The following is a 24615-nucleotide window of genomic DNA, read 5'->3' as shown; positions in this document are numbered from 1 at the left end:
AAGTTGAACCATTTCTCGTTCTGCGTGAAAATTAATATATCTCGCATAAGGTCAACGTATTATATCATTTCATGGATAACATTATAAAGCCAGATAATGATGCTATCTTAATAAATTGAAAAAACAAAAATATCTATAAGAGTATCGAGTCTGGGGTCAAATTAGCAAAATCATGTTCAACTAGGCTCGCCCTACCCTATTTAAATAAACTGTGATAATGAAAATATTTATGAAAGAGACTGATTAAAAAAATATATCCTGCTGCGTAATGTTCCAATTTTAAATTATATTTCGGAACAATGACGTTTAATACTATAAACTTTGTTGATAATATTAAAAACGAGAGCAGAAAAAAACTGGGACAGAACTATAAAAATAGTGAATCTCACTAAATTGAGTTTGAACTGTCAGCCTGAAAACATAAATTTAACTAGTATTCAAGCCACGGTCGCACAACTAAATTCAGTGGAACAACATGCCTCGCTAATGTGTTTGCACGGACAGATCGGAAGATATTGTATTATGTAAACATTCATAGTCACTCCAAAAGAAAAATTGCTTGATATTTTTGTGAATTGTATTGTAGATTGTGTTGTAATTGAGTTATTGATGGAAGTTATTTTTTTTTGTATTATGGAATTTTTAGTGTTGATTTCTTGACCATTTATGTGAAATCCGAAACCACATTAAAAAAATGGATTCTTATGTAAAATTTTAAGATTTCTTAAATGTGCGTTAGAATTTTATTTCATTCAGATTTTTTGTGACTGTTCTTCTATCACTAACTTTGAAAAGTGGATATTGTAAAATGAAAATCGTTTCTTAGAGTAACGATGTAATCAATATTGAAGTAAACAAAATATTGAAGGAGTACCAATGACGTAGCGTAGATACAAGTTAATGTAATATAATCAACGTGTTCCACTAAGCAGCCAAATTCAGGATTCACGATAAGATATTTGAAAAGACACGCTTCACAAAAAAATAGGTACACGAATTTTAATAAATACATTTAGCGATGCCGAATTTCAACTGGAGATAGATGAATCAGAAAACGTGGATAGTACATAAATGAAAAATTCAATTTTTTGATTGTCAAGTTTCCTGAAACAAATTGAAGTGGAAATCAAATATAAATTATATTTGATTCCCTTTCAAAGAGGAAAATAACGCTTTTTATTCTGAAATAATGTTTTCATTAAATCTGCAATATTCTAGCTGTTTGTTTCTTTCATTTTCACTATAAAACAGAGATCCGTTGGTTTTTTGTTTTGTCTGAATCATCTCTGAAAAGGTTAGGTCTGACGTCATAATATTAAGGATTAATACAACTAATTTTAGCATGCTGCGTTGTTCCAACTATGAGCCATAAAACTTTGAAATATTCATTTCTACATTATTTTTATTTTATTTTATAATATAGGAACAAACAGTACATGATTTACAGAGATGAAACAATATACAAGAATAAGATACTTCATGTTGTGTACCTATGATATGTTTCCTTGTAATGTCTGCTAAGTGGTATGTTTAATCCTTAATCACCAGGTGACTTGTGTAGTTTATAGGTGTGTGTGACGTGTGTAATGTATGTGTGAGTGTTTGTGTGAGGGTGTGTGTGTGTGTGTGAAGGTGTGTGTGTGTGTGTGTGTGTATATATGCGCATTGAATAGTTTAAATTATTGACATGATGCCACGTTTGAATTTGGGCAGTGAATCCGAAAAAATGTCAATGTTAGAGTTAAGACAAATATTATTTAGAGTATGAAGAGCTGTCAAATTAGATGCTGCATTTGTAATAATGATTTTATTTTATAATAATACTAGCTGACGTGTACCCGGCGTTACTCGGGTTGTGAATGATTTGAAGTAAAATTTTATGGTTGTGAATTAAACATCGAATTTCTTTACTTTATATAAATATAATATGCATATATTATATATGTGAACCTTCCGAAAGAAATTATTTAAATGATAATGAAAACACTGAAAACTCGTTTAAAATTCGTTGGATAGTTTCGAAGAACTAAGCGCACAGACAGACGCGGATAACTTCTTTATTTTATAATATTTAGAGAAGTTGAAATGTGAGAGTATTGAGATAGAAAGTAAGTTGGTTAATATTTAAAAAACCTACAAAATATACAATAATATAAATTTGTAGAGACTCGCACTTACTATATATTTTTATTACATTATTTGTGCGAGAAGTTTAGCGAGGAGAATTAAAATTATGAAAAGAATACAATTCATACAATGTTATGAGAGATTTAAACCAGATAATAATAATATTCTTATTGAACAGTGTATATTAGTACGTGTTAACATTAACTCGTTTTGCCTTGGCTTATTTTTTGTAATGAAACTAATATATTACAATTAGTTTCGTGTAGTTTCATAATATTTCGATATCAGAGTAAGCTTTACTCGGGAAATTGGGATCAAACAGAAATATTATTTGATTGATGTAATATCTACTAAGGATGAAATGGAGATTGTTGATATAATGAATGAGATACGTAAACCTAATTATTTTTTATATAAGTCAGTGGCGTAATGACCATCAAGGCTACTCGGGCAAGTGCAGTTAAAATAAATGAATGAACGATTGATTTTTTGTTTGTTTGCGGTGGTTTCTTAATTGCTTAAGTTATTTTGCAATAATTCACTATTTTTACACCAAAGAGATAACTGTGATAGAAATACAGCATTTTAACACCATGTACCAAATACATGGTGTTAAAATGCTATATTAAGAAAAATATTTGGATTTTTTGTATAACAGGCTTTAGCCTAGTATGGTAGATAAAAATTGTAAATTTTAAAAATCTATAAAATAAAATAAAAAATATATAATTTCGAATGTGATGTGATGTACGTAATATTCTTAAATTCAGATTTTTACCGCCGTTTCTACAATAGTTGGTGATTGTATAAATGGTCATCATATTTTCCTTCTAATTCCAAGCAATGTTGATTCTTATTTATAGTTTATTCTTATTTATATTATAGATTTCGAGCGATTACAGAAAAACATCAATCGATTGTCGAAAAATTTGTGACTGATTCTTAATATTTTAATACGCTCTGCCTTTGTCTATCGCTGATTTGACTGACTTAATCTTGCCTGCAGATCCAATACTGTTCGATTTATGTATGGGCCAAATTCTAATAAATTTATTAAATCAGTATTCAATTCACCAGCAAACCAAAATCTTCAACTCCTTGGGAATATTGATTGAATCTGAAATGAATACATTCCAAATACATTTGTGGCCAGGTGAACAATACCTCAAACGAGTATTCAAACTGTGATACAATGGGACCCGCCCGGTTATAGGCTAGGCCCGGGGCAGGTAGTCTATTGCTACGCCACTGCATTTAAAGTTAGTCCTTTGAGAATATTTCTGTCTTTGAAGGCACAACATTGAAAACTCGCTCATATGCGTTGGGTTTTACTCAACGGAATGCCAAAGCGCTAACGTATTATTTGTAGATTCAATCAGATTAACGTCAATAAGCTTGGTAAATGTAAATATATCTAGCGTAAGTAGGGGCAACCATGTGACTATATTTACCCTCATTTAGACAAGGTCCAGTGGGCATTTTTGGGGTAAGGGAATGACTGCTGAATTGTCGGACTAACTATTTTTAAGGAAATAAAGAAAATATTCTTTTTGTGAAAGAAAACCATAGTTTTTCATATTCAAATAATATTTCGAATAGTCTCTTCCTTATAATATATTATGCTAGCTATCGCGCGGGATTATGGATGGTTTAGATTCGAATATCTGTAAATCCCTATAAACATTACGCTATATTATGCGCGAATAATTTATATTATATGATGGGGTGACATACTACGCTATAATCTTTCTCAAGAGAGGGGGTCAGATCAATTTGGGAAGTGACGCAGAATATCTTTTATTTGTATGGGTTCTATCACTAATTACATTGACAGCCGCGTAATTACGGAGCTCCGTAAATTATCCTGCCATAGACAGGACAGGAGGGTTGTATAGTTTTCAAATATATCCTGGTTAGCAGATCACGGCGTATATCGTAGCCACACCCACATAATCTTTTAGGTGTGATTTTATGGCGAGCAATATGGAGTTATATAAAACGCTTTGAACTTATAGCGTAATCTGTCACCCCCTTTAATGTTGTCTTCTTTTAACGGACATGGTGAAGAGTTCTCAGCAGAATGACGAACGTTCAACTCTTATTTTTACCGACATTTTAGAGAAATATTCCTAAATCCAGATGTATGTATGTGCAAACTTATTCACACGTGTCTCCAAGACGTATTCCTCTAACTTCTAATCAATCTCACGTATTTTTATTTCAGTGTCAGAGTGATACAATCGTTAGCTCCATGCCCAGTGAGCTAGATATTTCAAAAATTAATAATGATGACAGTAATATTCACATTGCATTATAAACATTATGTATACTCATTGTTTAGTTCGCAGAATGAACAACACTCTCATGAGCACCAGTTGAATAATACTTAGGATGGGTTGTTTCATATAATTTGAACAATTCATCAAATTTCAACGTTCATTTGCGAGTTATGTGAATGTCATTATAGGCCAGTTACTTGACAAAACTTGAAAAGAACTTTCAGTGAACTTGAAAATTAACTATGAAATTTGAAAAATTGTTAACATTCTCTGAAACAATAAATCCATAATCTTAATTTGTCTGGAAAAAATCGTTTTCTTTTATTGAGTGGTTCTAAAACTATTAAATTGAAAGAGAGAATTCTAAAGAAAATCTTATAAGAAAATACCTATCTATAAATCATGAGAGTGTTAAAAGTATCTAATTTCGACTCCCTCTGCCATTGACACTTCACTGCACGATTTTTCTTTTCTGAATGAAAAAAAATACTTTTATTTACATTTTCATGTGTAGATTATGGAAAAAATAATAAAATATATATTAATAATCGTTTTTTAATACTTTATATCATATTTTTGGCATGTAGATAATATGCTATATTGGGAATGAGTGTTTCAAAAAATTAAGGAAAAAATAAGAAAAAAAAGTTTTATAACTATTTTCACAATAACAATTTAGATAAGGAAATTACGGAACAATTTTTATTTTTATTGAAACATAAATAGATAACACATTTGGTACATATCACTATAAATACTTTGCATGAAGGCATTGTATACTTTTGTCTGTCAGTTTAATAACAGGACCAATGATCTATGTTATCTGTCCTCAGGTTTGATAACAGGTCCAACGCTATATGTCATCTGTCCTCACGTTTAATAACAGGTCCAATGATCTATGCCATCTGTTCTCACGTTTAATAACAAGGCCAATGATCTATGTCACCTGTACTCACTTTTAATAACAAAGTCAATGATTCATGTCATCTGTTCTCACGTTTAATAACAGGGCCAAGGATCTATGTCATCCGTCCTCACGTTTAATAACAAGGCTAATGATCTATGTCATCTGTTCTTACGTTTAATAACAAAGCCAATGATCTATGTCACCTGTACTCACTTATAATAACAGGGTCAATGATCTATGTCATCTGTCCTCACGTTTAATAACAGGGTTAATGATCTATGTCATCTTTCATCACATTTTCAAATATTTCATTAAAGAAAATCATTCATTCAAAATTCCACCACGACGATTCATCACCGTTTCCGATAAAACAATGGCAGCTCTAAATTATTACTAAAAAACCCTTTTTAAATTTCACACAAAATCAGTCTTTATTCGTTAAAGCCACCCCATGGATATTTCAGGGAAAATATTTACGTTAAAACGTCACGTTGCTGGTCGCCATGGATACAGACGTGACACGTGGTGAGGCTGTTTAAATATTGAGGGGCCGTGTAATCAACGTTAAAAATACATTCCCCGAGAATCCTTGAGCGTGAATACTTATTTGTCAATCACACTTTCCGCCAAGTCCCTGAACGTGGATGCGATATTTCTCTGTATTGACTGTCATATTTTCATTGCGACATTGCGAGTGACTTTATCCAGTTGGTAATCAGTAGAGTCAATGTAGTTGGAAGTGATTGAGAGGTAGACACGTCAAATATAAACATCTATCACAAGGGTTGCCAAACATTATTGAACCACGTATCATATCGCCATACTTTTTAACGTACATCACCATCATCTCGTTGGGGGTGAATTGGGCCACTTCCGCAGATTTGATATTCTCAGTCGGCTTCATTTCTTAGCATTCTTCAATCATTAAGCATTCCCAACTTATTTCAATCTTCAAAACAGTTTTAATATACCACAAAAGCGTTCTTCGATCTGAACAAACATTGATTGAGATTTGAGCTAAATACATTTTTTAAGCATGTGATCCATACCACTTGGCTATCGACTATTTTACAATAATTAAGTGACTTATAGAGAACATCCGTATATGTATATTTGATACCAAAAATAGAATACACTTACACAATATTTTTCTTTATTATTTATCAGATAATATAAAGTAGTCTCTCTTAACAAAATTGAGAGAGCTGCTATATAAAAAAATAATATTTTCATTCCACACAGAAAGGGTTTATTTTGAAAGTGTGGGAAAACAGGAACCAGTTGGTTTTTGACATGTAGTTGTTGATTGATAGGAAAAATAGATGGGTTAAATATGGTTTGTTTAACGATAATATGGGAAAATTCTCTAAAAATCCTACAGTGTAACAGCTTTTGCAAGCTGTGATAAGACGTAAGTTGTACTGCAATATATATCCGGAATAGGTCAGTGGTAGTAGGGAAGATACCATGCTCAAAGATGTTATGATAAATAAAATGATAATAATTGTAGTGTATCGTATAGGCGATCGTGCACGGCCGGAGACAGCCGAGGTTTGACGAACGCTTCCGACTCTGCTCGGGGAGCGCGGGCGGTGCGACGGACGGCGGGGCATTCTATTCCATGCAGTTGGACTGGATTGTACTTTTTAACAACTGAGTTAACAATAAACAATACTTCGTATAATAGAACCTTTTTTATTAAAACAGTAAGAACATTACAATAATGATGATTATCTATGTAAATGTGTTGTATTTATGGATTAAGCTGTTAGAGTAAAATGTATTAGGGGTGATATGCAACTAAGTTGCGCTAAATAAATGTAATTACACACCATTATTCCCTCACTGTACCGTGATCGGCTTAAGTACAATATTGTTCGCTTTACTACAATTATGTTTAGCATTTAGCAGAATACGGAAATGTTTTTTAATCTATAAAATTAGCATGCTCTATATCTATACAGTACCTATCAGGCCTTACCAACCGCTTAGTTACAGATAATTACCAAACTTGAAATCCAAAACCATGAGACCTTAGAGTTTCTCTCTAGGGCAGATAAGCTTCAAAAGACAAACAAAATAATTCGCTTCACGATCGCGGGTAACAGTTAACGGGTAGAGACTTTTAGGTATTTTGAAGTTATTTCTAACTTCATCACACTCAAAGCCGTGACCGAATTAGGGTAGTTGATAAGACCGATTTCCCTCGGGGGTTGAAGGTAGTTATGCAGAACCTCTCACCCTTATTCGAAGGATGTATCTCAGCAAAGACACAAAGTGGTTTGTTACTCCGCAGAATTCTATAGTAGCAGTGACATAAAATACACGGGATATTGGAAAAAAGAGTCAAAAAGCGTTCAACCTGATTCTTGATTCTGTGCGGTTCGTCTGATTCATCATCACAGTCTGTTCTACAGGTGTTTCGATGGAGCCTGCTCAAATGAGCTAGCAGTATTCATCTCCTGTGCACGTGCATTATAACTTGGCTTACGTATTGTAATCCATAAAGAGACCACTTTAGAAATGGTAGTGCATGAAGATTTTTATACGTTTTTCAGTTAACTATACGAAAATTTAAAACAATTCAACTTCTTTTGGTCAAATAAACTATATTTATCAGGCATCATTTATGTTTAATATTCTTCCAAATCATATTAAGTCTACCAATTCCTTAGTTAAATTTAATATGTTAGTTAAGATGTTTGTATTGACAGACGATTGTTTTAATATTTTTTTATCATTCTCCTTTCCTAAATAAAAAGATTTTATATATTAACCCATTTGTAAAAAACTGAATCACAATGACCGAATGTATTATCTTCATTATTTCTTCTTTTGAAAATTGAAATTTGATTAGTTATGGTTCAAATATTGTTACAATAAACTGTCAAATTATCCATCTGGTAACTCATCTAAAACATTTAAAAAATATATTTTATGTTTTTTATGTAGTATTACTTTATGTTTGTGATTACTCTATGTTTGCTTTACCAAAAATGTAAATTGTTAACCTCGATACAGGCTTAGTCCTAGTGAGGTTGATTTTTATGAGAAAAAACATAATTTACGTATAGTGAGATGAAATAAATAAAAAAATAAATTACGGTGCAAACCTAGTGTTTTCTACAACACTGACTAAGAGTTTTAACGGGCGTAAGTGAAACACAAATGATCATGGTTTAGGGTCAAATTACAATGACGGTGTCACTATCACACTCACCAGATTTACCTATTTTGCCCCTTGCTTTTAATTATGCATTTTACGTTGGTGTCAATTTTGCTTTGAGACGGTCCCAAGGGATACGGAAGTAATTTTAACCTAAGACTAATAGCTTATAATGTTCAATTTTATCACTGGGACACGTTGTCACTGTTGTCAGTCAGGTTCAAGATGTGAGCACGGTTTTCATTATTGCAATTGGTGAGACAATTTTAATTTGTTTTAATGAAATGAGAAAAGTTTTGAGTTTTCTTGTTTTTCACACACTAAGTAAGGTCGTTTGCTTTGATGGAATCACATAACAATTATTGTTAAGGTCGTTTGCTTTGATGGAATCACATAAAAATTATTGGTAAGGTCATTTGCTTTGATGGAATCACGTAACAATTATTGGTAAGGTCATTTGCTTTGATGGAATCACATAACAATTATTGGTAAGGTCGTTTGCTTTGATGGAATCACATAACAATTATTGGTAAGGTCGTTTGATTTGATGGAATCACGTAACAATTATTTTGAAAAGGTGAATAAAATATACTTTAAAGATAGTTATCACATCATAAACTTCAATAATAAAATTGAAAAATAAATCCCGTGACAGTTTTCCTATAAAACTGCTGCGATAAATTAAAAAAAATAAGTTTGTAGATAGTTACCACGTGACACATTACAATAATAAAATATTTTTAGAAAATTCGTGATAGTTTTTATTAATAAAACAATCTTAATTAAATTCAGGTCTAGGGACTAGACTTTGACGAACCCAGTTGCCATAATTTTACATATTATCAAGTGTATTTACTTCAAGTGTTGTTAAGTTTGTATTTGACATATTAACTTACATGCAATATAAAACTGTTACTATAATATGTTAAAATACTATATTTTAAAATAAATAAGTTTTTATCGTGAACCAATATCGAAAATCTATAATCCCATTCAAATTCAGATTTGAATGACTTCACAACTTCCGTTAAATATTTAACGCACGTCGGCATCTTCGCACATGTTATCTTATTACAGGCGCACGTATAAACTCAGATTTTCAAGTTTAGATAAAAAAATAAATAAACCTGCCATGTAAGGGTACGTATACATTTGCGAACCGAAACGAAAACCGTTTCACGAATTACGGGAAAGGAACGAAGCAACTGCAAGCAACTGTGGCGTTTCGCGCCATTTACGGTTGCTCCGTTTCTTTCCCATAAGTTGAGGTTCAGTTCGGCAGATCAGCTCGCTGATGTATGCGTAGCATAATACTTTCTAACAATATTAATGTTTATCATGTTATGAGAAAAAGTCAATAAAAATGGATAACCTACCTTCTAGCAGAGGGTATCCTTCTGTGGAGTTATTCTCTCCTGGTAGAGTCCTTACGCTCACTTCCACTTCTGCAGGGGGACCTTGGACACTCTCGTCCCATTCTGAAATCGTACAAAAATAATAGTTTTTATTTGGCAAATGAGTGAACAATAACTGTAGAAGTAGGAATGGTGTAAAGTTGCAATAAAATACGACCAAGGTAATGTAAAATGCCTTCCATTCTGGGAGTTCACCTCTGTAGTGGACGACATTTTACAAGGAGAAAAATGACTGATTTATTTAAATCCCGTTAGTATCCGAATACATTACTACTACACTACTTTTAGTAGAAAAATGAAGACTTTTTTCCTACAAAGTATTAAAGTAAATAACTTAGACATACTTCGTTTAAATATATATATATTTTTTAATTTCTGTTTAACATTGTTTATCTATTTATATATATATTTTTTTGTTTTACCCTCTAAATTTTTTCAAAAATAATTTGTAAATTCTTATAAGGATATTGCGCATTTCTTTCATATCTCTATTTGTAAAATAATATTCTTATGTATATATTTTTCCCCTATTTATAAGTCAAAATATTTGTAAATATTTTTAACTGCTGTTTAAGTCAATTCGTGAGAAATAGTTTGGATGCAGGTGAATTCTCTAGTTGATGTTTTGTATATTCTTGTCAATTAATATCTGTATCTGTTTTTTCTCCTAAATAAAAAAAAAATTAGAATTTTTATGAACACGGGTTTGTTCATTCGTGTTTTTCCGGTGTTTGCTAGGGAACCTCAATTCAATCGTCAAAGACCTGAAGTCCCGTTTTCAAAAGGAATACGAATAATTTGATCACATTTTCAATAAATTAGCAATATTTTATATAAGTAAGTTTTCTCCGTGTACAAGGGTATACTATAAATAAAATCAAAACGAATTTATTGGCCAAATACATAGTTTTATCCTCCACACCCGAGTTTAACTGTTCTGTGAGGGACTCCCAAAAACCCAATCTCAAAGCAAACATCGAAAATAATTTAAACAAGAAACGAAAAAATGAAATAAAAAGTTGAATTTTATAAATATTGTGACAAGGGCAGTGACACAAACTAATGAGATACCGTATCAAATACAATCGAAATAAAGAAAGTTCAATCGTTAAACAATTAAATCAATTTCGAGAATTTCGAAATATTCAAGTACAATTTGTAGTAAATGTACTTAATTGAATTATGTTTCAAATTAATCGCGTGGATACGATCAAACTAATATATTTCGTAATAGTCAAGCAATTAAGCTGAAGACATAACAATGTCTGAAATCGTATTTTTTTGACAACCAATTCGACGTAGTTCGTATTTGGGCGATAATTTTGGAAAGTTTATTCGATTATGAGTTAGTTTCAGACACGTGTTTTATTATAATGATCTTTAAAATTCCACAATAACATTATTTCTCCTAATTTATTTATGTTCTGAATTTATTTATATGGTATTGTGTGAATGCTGGGTAGTCTCAGAACTTTTGAAAGTGAAGTTATGGCTGCAGCTTCTTAAAATAAGCCTTAACGTGGTCGGAATAGATGTATAACAGTTACTAACTGCCATAACACTGGCTAAAATGATATCTAATTATTGAAGACAATATTAGCGATTTCTAAACGAAAATCTGAAACAGAAAAATCAGAAAAGGATACGGTCACATCTAGGACACGAACCCAGGACCCTTTTCTTGCCGGGACACTCAATAATTAAATATTAAAACTTGAGGTTTTACTCAATAAAGTTATTCCGAAAAAATAAATAAAATGATATCTTTGAACAACTAACTAACCATCACGCCGTTCTGCAGGGTGTGATGAATCAAGGTCTCTCCCGAGGTAAAGGATATAAACCATCATAGTAGCGCCATCTATCGGCACAGTCGCATATGAGTTACAGGGAACTGCATACAAAGGTGGGGGAGTTTCCTTTAGGGTTGCAACGAAAGGGGTAGGCGTGACTTTCTGACAGGACAAAGGAAATTACAGATAAGGGGCGTGTTTAGGCTTTGATTTATATAGCATCGACCTTGGAAATATTCCCAAAAAATGAATAGGTGAACGAACGGGGCTAGGATCAAGGTTAAATCACTTGACATTCTAGGGGTTCAAAACCTTTTTTTTCGGCATAACATCACTCGAACGAAGCGAGATTTGGTGGCAACAGTTCTGTTACTCGAGGTTAAAAGAAGTGAAAGGGTTGCCAATTTCAGATACTTGAAAGTGTTGATTTTGGGAAAATTTCGAACATGGTTTTGCGTCATCTAGTCGGTAATAACAGTTAACGAAGATACTTAATTTATACGTGGCTTATGGAAGACGAAAATACATTAATATTAATAGTTAAACGATTAGCAGAGGAATTATGACCGAGTACATACGAGTTTGTTGTGAAGGGAACTTGAGACCTCTGATTAATGTGAAACGAGTTGAGGGACGAAGACAGAAGATAGGCGTGTGGCAGAACCATTAGGGTCAACACCCATAATTGCAGAGAGGAATCGTGAAAATTCAGTAGTAGTTCTTAAAAATAAAACTGGCCAAAAAAATAAACAGGTTATCAAACCGATGCGATCTCGGACGAAAGGCAAAGGGTAAGCGAAATGATGTGTACTGGGACATTTCAACTAGAACAAGTACCGAAAAGGCCTTAGGAGGTTGGAATAATCAGTGAAAAGTGTGATTGTTATACTAAACTACGGAAAAGGAAGGTGAATAAATGTGCAATGTAAGAGACGACCTTATGCGAGGGATTTATCATACGGAGGAATGGGAATGTTTGTCAGAAGTGATCGATTCGGAAGGTAAAGGGAGGGACGGACGTGTACACCATTCAATTCGACAAAAGGCGAGTTGCGGGCTCTATTTTCACACGGAAGAAAGAAGATTGAAGGTAGGCTGTAGGATATATCCACGAAAACGGAAAGTTAAGAGGAAAATTTTGACTAGTTACGCGTAAGGGGACGTCTTAGCGCACTAAAGGAAAGGTCATCAGAACACACATCACGGACCAAATAAGAACGCGAAAAATTTAAATTAGAAAAACAGGTCAATTTTGACGGATTATAAGGCACCTGCAGGATGGGGCAAACTTAAGAATTTCACCAGTACGGGCCTGTGTTGTGAGACAGCAAATGCCCATTTTTTCTGAGAAACGCAAGAGTATAGACCTGATAAGTTTTAAGTGACACAGAGGATATTGTGCGAGAAATATAAGGCCGTGGCGCTTCTATAAAGTTGGGATTGCGATGACAGACGTGATTAATTACTGTTATAAAACGGAATGCGCGGGCACAAATCGGGGAGTTCGTCACAAGTCGCCGAGGACCTTTAAGGAAGTATACGCGCCGCGTTACGAGGAATTATCACTCTGGTAATTATCCTGGACTTAGAGATTTTCTGGTCAAAAACATACAGTTCAATTCAGTGTTTGAAGAAATTAGACTCAGTGTCCTTGACGTAATAATAAAATTCAGGTTGAAAAGTTTAATTGGTCTAAATGAATCGAAATTAAAATTAATAAACGCTAAAATTTCCTTCTCGAATAAAGTTGAACGCGAATTTTATGTTTTAAATAAAGTCACGGATTATAAATGAGTTTTAATTAAAATTAATAAACGCTAGAAATTCCTTCTCGAATAAAGTTGAACGCGATTTTATGTTTTAAATAAAGTCACGGATTATAAACGGGTTGCAATTAAAATTAATAAACGCTAAAAATTCCTTCTCGAATAAAGTTGAACGCGATTTTTATGTTTTAAATAAAGTCACGGATTATAAATGAGTTATAATTCAAATTAATAAACGCTAGAAATTCCTTCTCGAATAAAGTTGAGCGCGATTTTATGTTTTAAATAAAGTTACGGATTATAAACGGGTTGCAATTAAAATTAATAAACGCTAAAAATTCCTTCTCGAATAAAGTTGAACGCGATTTTATGTTTTAAATAAAGTCACGGATTATAAATGAGTTGTAATTAAAATTAATAAACGCTAAATTTCTTCTCGAATAAAATAGAACGCCAGAGTTAAAATCTCTCGCTTCACTTTGATGAAGCCTCGGACTAAAAGTTAAATTTATAATTGGAAATCTATATACCTAAGTATCTTGCTATTCGCGTGATGGTCTCGATCGAAGCCGTGTTACAACGAAATTTTTCAATAACTACTAGGTTAGGGAGGGGATATCGAAGCACATTCATTACGGCCGGTAGAGAGGGTAACACAATAAAAAATTAGGAAAATAAGGTTGAGGATGTATCAGGTGGAGGTAAAGATATTATGTATAAGCTCAGGGTAAATCTAGTGATATTCGCGAACACCCCGCCCAAAATGGCAACGGTTGTGTAAAACCCAACCCGGATGTTGTTATTTAGCGGACAGGGGCTGGGTAAGTGTTTTATTTCCAATTCAATTCAACCAAATTCCTAGATGGACTTGGAACGCGTGATGCTGATATTTGCCGACGGACAGTTACTACTAATCCACTTTAATATGTACATAAAACCAACATGTCAATTTTCAGGATTCCCCGACAATATCAATATAATTACCCTCAAGCCTTACCCCATTCCCAAATTTACCCCTCGACTAAACTTCATAGTTGGGTAATGTCTGATAGTGTCGCTGCAAATCCGTTTCTCACAAACACGGACTAGACAGAAGGATTTTTTTTCTCACGCTATCACGTGAGAGGGGTTGTCAGCGTGGGCGGATCGGGCCAACGGAGCGCTGGATGGACTACACCCTCTGACGGGGCCGTGTGGAGTTATTGGGCACAAAAGTGGAATGGAAATAGTGATGCTAATTGGTAATGTTCCTGAACATGGCCTGCAGTTGGGGCGTATAGTCTGAAGGCACTTTGGACGTCTGTGAAAATCCACGTGGGAGGGCAACGTCGTGAGATACGTGGGAATAAGTCCGCAGCGCTATCACATTATCCAATGGTGTCGACCGAGAGGCTGATGTAAGCCAACTGGAACGCTTCCTTGGCGGAATTACAGCAGCTTCTTTGAGGTGAACTGTAGGTCTGACGGCACGTGGGAGATTGAGCTTCATCAGGCAAAACCTACACGACACACTTTTCGCGTAAGTATCATGATATGGGATGCAATTACCTTCCCCATCTAGACTCAGTAAAGTAGTTCGTCCGGAGGAATGGGCGTTGGAGCGATTTCGGAAGTGGCGTGATGACTTAATTCGCTTTCTCTTGGACGTGAATGGATCCGACAGGTCAGGGTACCTTTATGAAATGGGTCGCCAGCTGTGGGGTATAGTCTAGCCACGTCGGAGTCAGCGTTTGATTTCTGATCACCATCCACCGTTCTCGTATTTGGTCAGCGGAGGAGCCAACGTAATTTGCAAAAAAAAAACATTTCGATCACATAGTTTACCCTTCCTCTCCCCCCCCCCCTCTCGTCCCTTCCCTATAAAAGATTAAGTGTCGAATAACAAAATTAATATATGTTAAACAGAATGGAGGCGATCCCGGAGCTGAGATGACGAAAACCGTCGCACTATGCATGTCAACACCATACTATACTAATTTATGCAATAACGAAACTATTTCATGTCCTCGGATTTATCAAAGGTAGGAAAGAGCTTAAAAGGAAAGGTTTATAAGCGATTACCACTGTATAAGAGTTAGGCGTACTGCAGGTGACAGGAGTAGGCTAAACACGCGGTCTTGTAAGAAAGTTTTAAATATTTCAATGGTAAGGGGATCATTCACTCTAATTTAAACGAACCAGGATTACCACAAATATATGCATTAATAGCCCGTTCATATCTCATATGAATTTCAAAACCAAAAAATACACAACGCTGAAAAAGGGGCATTATTGCGAATTAAATCTTAAGATCTTCTGCCGTATGTTCCATACGGGGGTCGAAAGACTTAGGGTTTCTAGCTAGGGTTTCTTCTTAAGGTAGTCCTTTAAGGGCGCCACCAACAGCTTAGGAAAATTGAAGGGCAATGACCAGGATGTTACAACATTTTGCAGATCAGACAGGAGAAATAACCATTATTTCAATATAGGTATAAATGTAGAAGGATGGAATCATTACAAGGGGTAGGCAGAGAGGATGGACAGCCAAACAACTCGGTCTTAGCACACACGTCTTGCTTCATTCATACGTTGTCTCATACTCTTCTATTATTCTGACTCTTGACATGGCCTGACTCAAGTCTCTGATTCACTCGATCGTGCCATGTCTTCCTCGGGCGTCCCCGACTTCTGCTACCATTCGCATTCGCTTCATATATTCTCCTAACACTCCTTTCTTCGCTCATTCGCTCTACATACCCAAACCATCTAAGCGTCCCTTTTTTGATCTTACTCATTACGCTTACATCAGCCTTGCACTCTTTACGGATCTTCACATTTCTCACACGATCATACATGATTTTACCACATTAACACACATACGTATGAACAACGAGTGACGGTAAAGTGTTTTCTAACAAACCCCAAATAATAACTTTTATTGAAACGAAAAACACCGAATATTTTTAAAAAGTTCAGAAAAATATTTGGTTCATAGGTGGGTAGGTACTAGAAAAAGATTAAAATCACTTTCAAAGTCAAGTACTTGTTATTTTTTAGGTAAGTACTCGTACTTCAGTTTGCGGACGCCCCCTCAAAGCGTGCTCAAAATCCCAACCATTTTCATTCCCGCAAAATATGATTATCCTACGATTTCTTTCAATAAACACGAAACAACTTTGAAACCACTTTTCAAATAAAATATGATTAAAACTATTTGTTGATAACTGTGGGTTATGATTTCATATACGTAATGGTACGTATACGAAAAGAACGAAGCAACTGCAAGCGGCGTTTCGTGCCATTTGCGGTTGCTTCGTTTCTTTCGCCTATGTTGAGGTTCAGCTCGGCAGTTCGGCTCGCGTATGTACACATAGCATAAGATATGCCACGGACTGAGGCCACCGAAGAGGTATATAATAGGGTCGCCTGGATCAACGGGGGATTAGGAAAGGAGAAATGGATTGATTATTTCCAGAATGTTTTTTACAAATATCTTACGTTATATCAGAGAAATACGTACCCTTCAAAATAAACATATTAAATAAAAAGACAAAATGAATTCATAAAATAATGTACTATAGCTACTTATATTTCATTAATGTTACATCATTCTATTACCTATTTAAGATTCATTATTTGTACTGTCGTTTGTAGCACACCAAACCCGAGAGCTAGTTCTTTTCATTGACGTAGAAATACATTAAAAACATACATGTATATTCTTGCCTCTTATTTTGTAACGCCACCACGTTCGGTATTACGAATTGAATAAAACATGTATCCAATCTATTTTATGTGCCCGTGAAGTGGATTATAAATTGAATCAAATTTTTAGTTAATGAATTGAAACGACTCGAAGAAAAAAATTAAAGAGAATTTATGCAAACGATTATAATATCAGTTATCAATTAGCAAAATAATTTAGGAAACATAATAACAGACGTTGTAGGTATTCGTTGTTATTAACAAAATTAGATAATATTATATTAATTTCAAACAAAATCAGTTCAACAATTTAATCACAAAATTGGCAGATTCGAAGTAACCTTATTGGCAACATGGAGTTCTTTGCCAAAAACGACCAATTAAATTAAAAAGACTTGGCTGAGCGGTAGGATTCTTAGATTGGGGTTCAGAGGTCGCTGGTTCAAATGGAAACAATGGCGAAGGGCAAAGAAAATGTACTGAATAGGGGTTTATAGAAAAAAAATCCGTATGTCCTGGTGAGATACCATTTATTGGACTCAAAATGTTGCTCTTATTGTTTTATTTGTGGTCAGTACCTACCATAGAATATTAAGGTAAGTTAAAATGCAATTTGTAAATACTTTATAAATGAACTACAATGTTTAACATTCAGCACAATCAAATGATGGAAAATGATATTTTTTTACGATTTTTATCAAGGGAGAAAAATAATTTCTGTGGTGATCTTCACTGCACCCACTTGTGGTGGACTGAATTCTCTTTGTATTACTTCTGGTAGAGATTTATTTGATCTTCTTTGAGTAATTCAGGAAGAGTACACTAAGAATTTTAACAATCCATCAAATTTAAAATTGATTTTCAAAGTTCTGTGAAGGTTCTATTCAAGTTCTGTTATTATTTCAGTTTTGTGAAACAGCTGGCCAATAATGATATAATAACAAAACTGGAGTAGAACGTTCAGAGAACTTGAAAAATCAACATCAAAATTTGATGAATTGTTTAAATTATTTGAAACAACCCATCCTTAAAATACAATAGAGTGTAGGTACACTAATTAATTTTTGCACTACGGACACAAGTTAACTGAAGGAAGCTCACTGATAAAAATAAATGAAACTAAAGCAGACATACCCTTTTACAGTAGACGACATAATCATGTAATCTCTTTCATACATTTAGACATGCGTTCATTAATATTTCCCTGGTGGAGGCTCTGGAAGCTGGACTCATGTGCGGTATTCTAATTTTAAATAAAGAGTAATTTAGAAGTAAGTTGAAAGTAGGGGATTGAAATCTGTGTTTTTGTATTCCAGCTTAAAGCTCCGTATCTAGCAAACCGAGCCAGATACAAATGGGCAGAAGGTTTAGCCGCGGGGTACTACCATTTCTCTGTAAGGGGTTCTGCTCTCCGTCGAGTATTTTTAGTACACAAACGTCATCATTTTAAGCTGATGACGTCTTTAGAGATAATTCAAAGCGTTCTGCGTACTTCAGAATAATACGATCTGACTCAGCCTCGTTATCTCGTATTTCTACTTAGGGAATATCTACATCTCCTCGTACATATATACATTTCAAGGAATATAAATTTGCACTTTACGCCGGGGTGACCACGGTACTGGGTAACATCGTGTGGAGAATGATCGTATCTTTTACTCTCAAAGTCTTTCGATTTCCCCACCTCAACTGTGGGGAGTATGTAATTTGACGCCGTTATTATGGAGTGCAGTATTAGCCAATTCAACTTTATTTTAAGCCAGTTTACGTCTACCTCGGGGATTTAAAAATGATTTTGCGTAAACTTTTGAAGTTGTGTACTCTAGAGTACCAACTATTCACTTCCAACTCATACATTTTCTTTGCACCTCGTTCATCCTTTACTCGTCTCATTTTACCACAAATGATTATTAGATTAATATCTTCCTCAGGCTTCCCCGACTTTTTCTACCATTCACTTCATGTAGTATCATGAAATCCACATTGTCACTTCACGTAATATCATGAAATCCACATTTTCACTTCTCGTAGTATCATGAAATCCACATTGTAACTAATATGATTTAAGATTTTCACGGCCAAAAGTATTTTTGTTATTTGTTTTTGGGGTGTTATGCCGTGTTGCGCTAACTCCTTCTTTAGCCAACGTTTCGGACAGCATTGCAGTGTCCATCATCAGGGCAGATGTGTTATTTTTGATGGACACTGCAATGCTGTCCGAAACGTTGGCTAAATAAGGATTTAGCGCAACACGGCATAACACCCCAAAAACAAATAACAAAAACACATTGTAACTGTTAAAAAACTACATTATGTCAACATTAATTCAACTCATACATATAATGCGTTAAGACTATCTCAAAAGCGTCATCGACTTCCTATTCCATTTCAACCACTCTCTAAACAGTCCTGGTACTAATAAGAACAAACTTTAAGATTTTCAGAGGAATCGGATGAATGGTATATGAACGGGACAAAAAAAGAAATATTATATTTTTTATATAAATAGATTTGAAACAAAACACGCAGAGCACAAAAAGTTTTCATTTTGCATTTAGAAGGTACACTCATCGAAAATCTAATTTATTATATATTTGATTTTTGAAGGATACAATTTGTTAGTTAAAAGATTAGCCAATGGTAGTTGTTATTAATTATTCATCTTCTTTCATGTGATGGGAGAATAAAGGACAAGACATGCAACCATCATCATCACAAGCCAAACATTAAACGCACTAGAACTGGAAAATCTAAGTTTTGACCAAAAGCATTCAAATGTTCAAATGTAAGCCATTTAATTTTTTAAGCGAAAAATACAGAACCACAAATAAAAAAAAAGATTTTATTTTACTTTCAGAAACGTTTCTCGTTATTTGTGATAGAATTTATTCAAATGAAATGCTTTGTGTACGTCGAAAGACCATTGCTAGGTTTTAAAAGGTTATCAAAGATTTACCATCTTTGACCTTTACGCAACAGAAACAAAATACCGTAACCTTTCTTAGTGACATAACATATGAGCTCATCAACCATGCCCACAACCATGGTATGTCAAAAACTACCATTTCACAGAAAGTCCCTGAAGTGAGCCCCCTTTATTTTCAACATATATTATGTTTTTTATTATCTAATCTTCCTGCCATTTCTCCACAGAAGAAAACTGAGATGATGAACCGCTACATAACTCTGTCTTGCACACATTCTTAGCTTTATTCACAACCATAAATCTTCTCATTCACGGTCTTTTGGGGGTATTTAATTGTCAAACAAACTTTAATTATTGAAGACAATATTAGCGATTCCTAAACGAAAATTTGAAACAGAAAAATCAGAAAAATATACGGTCACACCCAGGACCGTGCCCCAGCAAGGGTCCTGGGTTCATGTCCTAGATGTGAACGTATCTTTTCTGTTTCAAATTTTCATTTAGGAATCGCTAATATTGTCTTCAATAATCAAATATTACAATTTGAGGGTTTACTCATTAATTTATTAAAAAAATAAACAAGCTTTAATAGTTGGACAGATTTTAATTGTTGGGCAAACTTTAATTGTTGGAGAAACTTTAATTGTTGGACAAACTTTAATTGTTGGACAAACTTTAATTATTGGACAAACTATAATTGTTGGACAAACGTATTTAATTGTGTCGAACTTATCATGTCTCCTCTGAGTATCCCTGAATTCTTCTTCCAATCACAGCAGCGTGTAATATTGTTCCCCTGACAACTCTTTATCCGTATATCTACTCGAAATATTGTCCAAACCATCTAAGCGTCCCTTTCATAACTACCTCGTTTGTTACGTTTGTACACGGAGAAAAATGAGTATTGTTAATTTATCAAGAATCTCTCCAAATTATTGGTAATCCGGTAAAAAACTGGATTTTTAGGCCCTTAACGAATGAATTAATAGGTTCCTGATATACTTTCAGTAAAATATGAATATACTATCACGATGTTGGAACTCGTGTTAGTAAAATTAATAATACTTTCACATTTCTTCATTATATATTATCAAGGCAACTGCAGGTGTATGAACACGTGTTCCGATATATTAGGAATTTACTAAAAAATTATCAGAAAACGGTCTGCAATCCCATTTTTGAACGGATTAAAAATAATTTGAAGAGATTCTTAACAAACTGGCAAAAATAATTTTTCTTCGTGATTTTTTTTCATTTACTAGGATCTCAACATCCATGATTCTATCACACATACGCTTCAGGGATATCATTTTTACTGCATTCATTTTACTTCAGTTTAATCTGCCCGTTCCATGCATCACGACCATACACATTACACATAAGGGTAAGTATTAAAACTTCACTGTTGACTGTACAGGGTACTCATGTGTATTTATTTGCATTTAATCAAATTCATTATTTTAAAAAATATACAATTCGTTAAGGCAGATTCGTCACCCCAGTGGAAAGTCATTCATACATAATTATATTATTCCTTTGTACGACCATGCTGGGATAGACATTGCCGTCAAAGACAAAGGGATTTTACAATTTGTTCAACGAATAAAAAACAGATTAAGACAGCGTTTTAATGGCAAATGCTTGTCTGAAGTGTTTGATACAATCATCCAGGGGAGTGAAAATTATCTTTTTCTGAAAGACTAAATATTTAAAATTAGCAGTTTTTCTGTTACATTATTCTTCTTATGTTCAAGTTATTTTATCATAATATATTTTTGTGTTTACACCTATTGTGTGAGAGTATGTGAGTAAAACAAAGATAATAGAAACAAAGGAGATGGGCCTGTAACCACTATCGTATTTAATAACCATTTGCTTTCACGACACACTCCGTTTATTCTAAGGAATATTAAAAAGTTCCGACCAAAGAAGATCCGATTTCATTCCTAAATGATGCTTTCATCTGAATTCATTGACACTTTTAATCAATTATACTGATAAATAAGTAGTTAAAAAATTTAAACTAAATTTAAATTAAAAGAACAAGTATCGAATTAATCTTGTTTACTGCCTACGGCGTAGGCTGCCCTGCGTCGTAGCAAAACCACCTCAACCAAGGGCAGGAAATTCAATCAAGTTAATATTCTATCAATATATAATTTTAATAAACTGTATTTGAATGAAGTAATTACATAAGTATTGGTAAATTCAATTTGGGAGGTGGGTATCGGCACCATCTCCCCGGGAACCATTTATTGGATAACCAACACCTCTGCTATAGGTGGTTCGCTACGTTTGGTGACTTGGCAAGGTTACCAGGGTTCATGGGGAAGAGGGGAACGGATGAAGAAAGTTGATGGATACACTTTTTGACGTCTTCGTCCAGACTCTCTCGAACCATCTTGCAGTGGGAGGAATGGATTCATACGTCTCTCTTGGACACGCTGACCCCCAGATTACTACCCACCCCTCATACTCTCTTCCCTCTCAGAACGTCTAATCCTTCCTTTCCTTAAAAACCTCCACACAGCATCCTCAAAGATGACATAGGCCCCGAGGGAACCTCATATTTTCCTCACGGCCTCCTGTGTGAGGTTAATTTAAAAAAAGTCGGAACGGCTTATACCGCTGAATAGATATCCACTGACTTAGTACCTTTTGGTTCCAGCCGCAAAAGATTCAGTGAAAATTCAGTATTTAGCACGCACTCTGTCTCTTGCATCATAGATCACAATTACATTTGATCAAACACGCCCACGTAGAAAGATCTTATACAAAAGGCATGGCAACTTGTTTCAGTGTCCTGAACTGGTGTGAATGGAGGAAGTTTTGGTTGTAGCCGCGTGTTCAAGTGATATTCAAAGGACTCTTAAGCTATGCACAAAAATATTCAGAAAAGAGATACTCTTCTCCATAAACCAGGCTAACCCGGCAATAATCTCCTTTCACTCCAATTCTTTGCATGGCAAATACGTGTGCCATTATTTATTTAACAGATGAATCTTTACATAGTAAATCTTTTAAGGTCATGCGAAATATCTTGACGATAAAGTGGAAAAACTCGTCTAAAATAGCTATGCAACAACTCGCTGTGTCTCGGTTCATGGTCAATAAGTTAGTTTCTAAATTTAAAAAAATGAAACAATTATAATACATCTTTAACAATAAATCAAAAATCTGTTTACTTACATGAACGAGTGGAAACAATAAAATTAGGACCTCCGGCGGCGGCTTCAAATAAGCACAGATTTTTCTGTTAAGGGTTTCTATGTTAACGATATAAATTTAATTTGAATTTCTATCATTTTCCACTCTACTGAAACAAGTAGGTATTTCACAATGTTACAGAAATATATTTTCTGTTTTACGCAATTTTTTTAAAAAGTGTGTTAAAATCTATTTTAAGCCGCGCATATTAAAAATAAAGTGACCAATTACTTAACGTATCCTATTCAAAGAAATTACAACAAACAACTAAGTCGTAATAATACAGAAAAAAAGCAATTTTCTTTACGAATTCCTTAACAAATTAACGGTATTTGTCAAAATTTTAATATAAAAATAACGCTTAGAAATGGAATAATAAATTTTGACCGCGATATTTTCAATTCCCTTTAATTTGAGAGTTGAATAAAAAGCTGAATTCCAAATTTAAACCTTGATTACGAATTCCTTTCAACACCCGATCCCACAATATCCAATCAAAAGTCAATAGACACTTGAGTTTTGGGGAAGCAAATTATCACGTATCTGCATATTATTTGGTCGGAGTTTGTAAATGTAAAGCAGAATTTGGGGTAGGTATTCACCAAGATAATCTATAGATATACAGCGATCCGTTGCACAAAGGTCCGATTCGCAATAAAAGTGGCCAATTTTTAGTTTTGAAAATTTGGTCAAATTTTAATTAAGAAAGAAAATGATTGAAAGCTAGTAAAATTTCACTAACACATGTATATTTGAAAAAAAAAAACATAGTTTAACCAGAAATCAATTTACTTAATTAATGTGTAGATGATAACAAAAATATTCTTATTTTGAGTAGATATTTCCTTGCATCTTGGAATATGATAATTTATTTTCAGACCCAACTTTTTGATACCAAAATGATTTTTAGGCCAGTAAACACTAACACCCGTATTCAGAGTCGATCCTTAAAGTTGTCTAAGTCAAGTGTCAGCCTTACCTAAGCAAAGGTAAGAACCGTCCTTACCTTTAACGCTTCTATACAGAGTCCACACTTTGAGCTTCCTTTCCTCAGGTAGAGACCTTTTGTCTACGCCGAAAGAAAGGAGTGACGTCATCCGAAACTTGTCGATGTCCTGCTTCTACGGAAACAACATGCCCCGTTTTGGGACAATCTGTGTGTTTATCTATGCTGTTGTCTATGGATTTAGTTCAAGCGTCTGTCGTAAATAAGTAAATAACATCGGCCTGTCAAAAGTCTCTGTTACATCTTCAGTTGAGTGTCTCGAAAGTTTCCTTTTTAAACAATGAATTCTCGTATTATAATCACGCCGAGTGAAAGGCAATGTTTATTAGATTTAATAAA

At 34.1% G+C, this 24615-nt stretch overlaps 1 protein-coding gene across 1 annotated transcript in view; it reads right to left on the bottom strand.

Annotated features, from left to right (window-relative positions):
* The window catches only part of LOC149420485 (uncharacterized), a 199007-nt gene that overhangs the window by 62792 nt on the left and 111600 nt on the right, over window positions 1–24615 (bottom strand). The window contains exon 6 of the mRNA XM_089636367.1: window positions 9856–9957. Coding sequence (XP_089492493.1) covers window positions 9856–9957 — 102 coding nt within the window. The remainder of the gene's footprint in view (window positions 1–9855; window positions 9958–24615) is intronic.

Source organism: Hesperophylax consimilis, chromosome 10 (assembly GCF_061612785.1).
Source record: "Hesperophylax consimilis isolate HC1 chromosome 10, BYU_Hcon_1.0, whole genome shotgun sequence".
NCBI classification, from domain to species: domain Eukaryota; kingdom Metazoa; phylum Arthropoda; class Insecta; order Trichoptera; family Limnephilidae; genus Hesperophylax; species Hesperophylax consimilis.
Note: the sequence above shows the minus strand (reverse complement) of the source record. Positions and strands in the feature narration are given on the sequence as shown.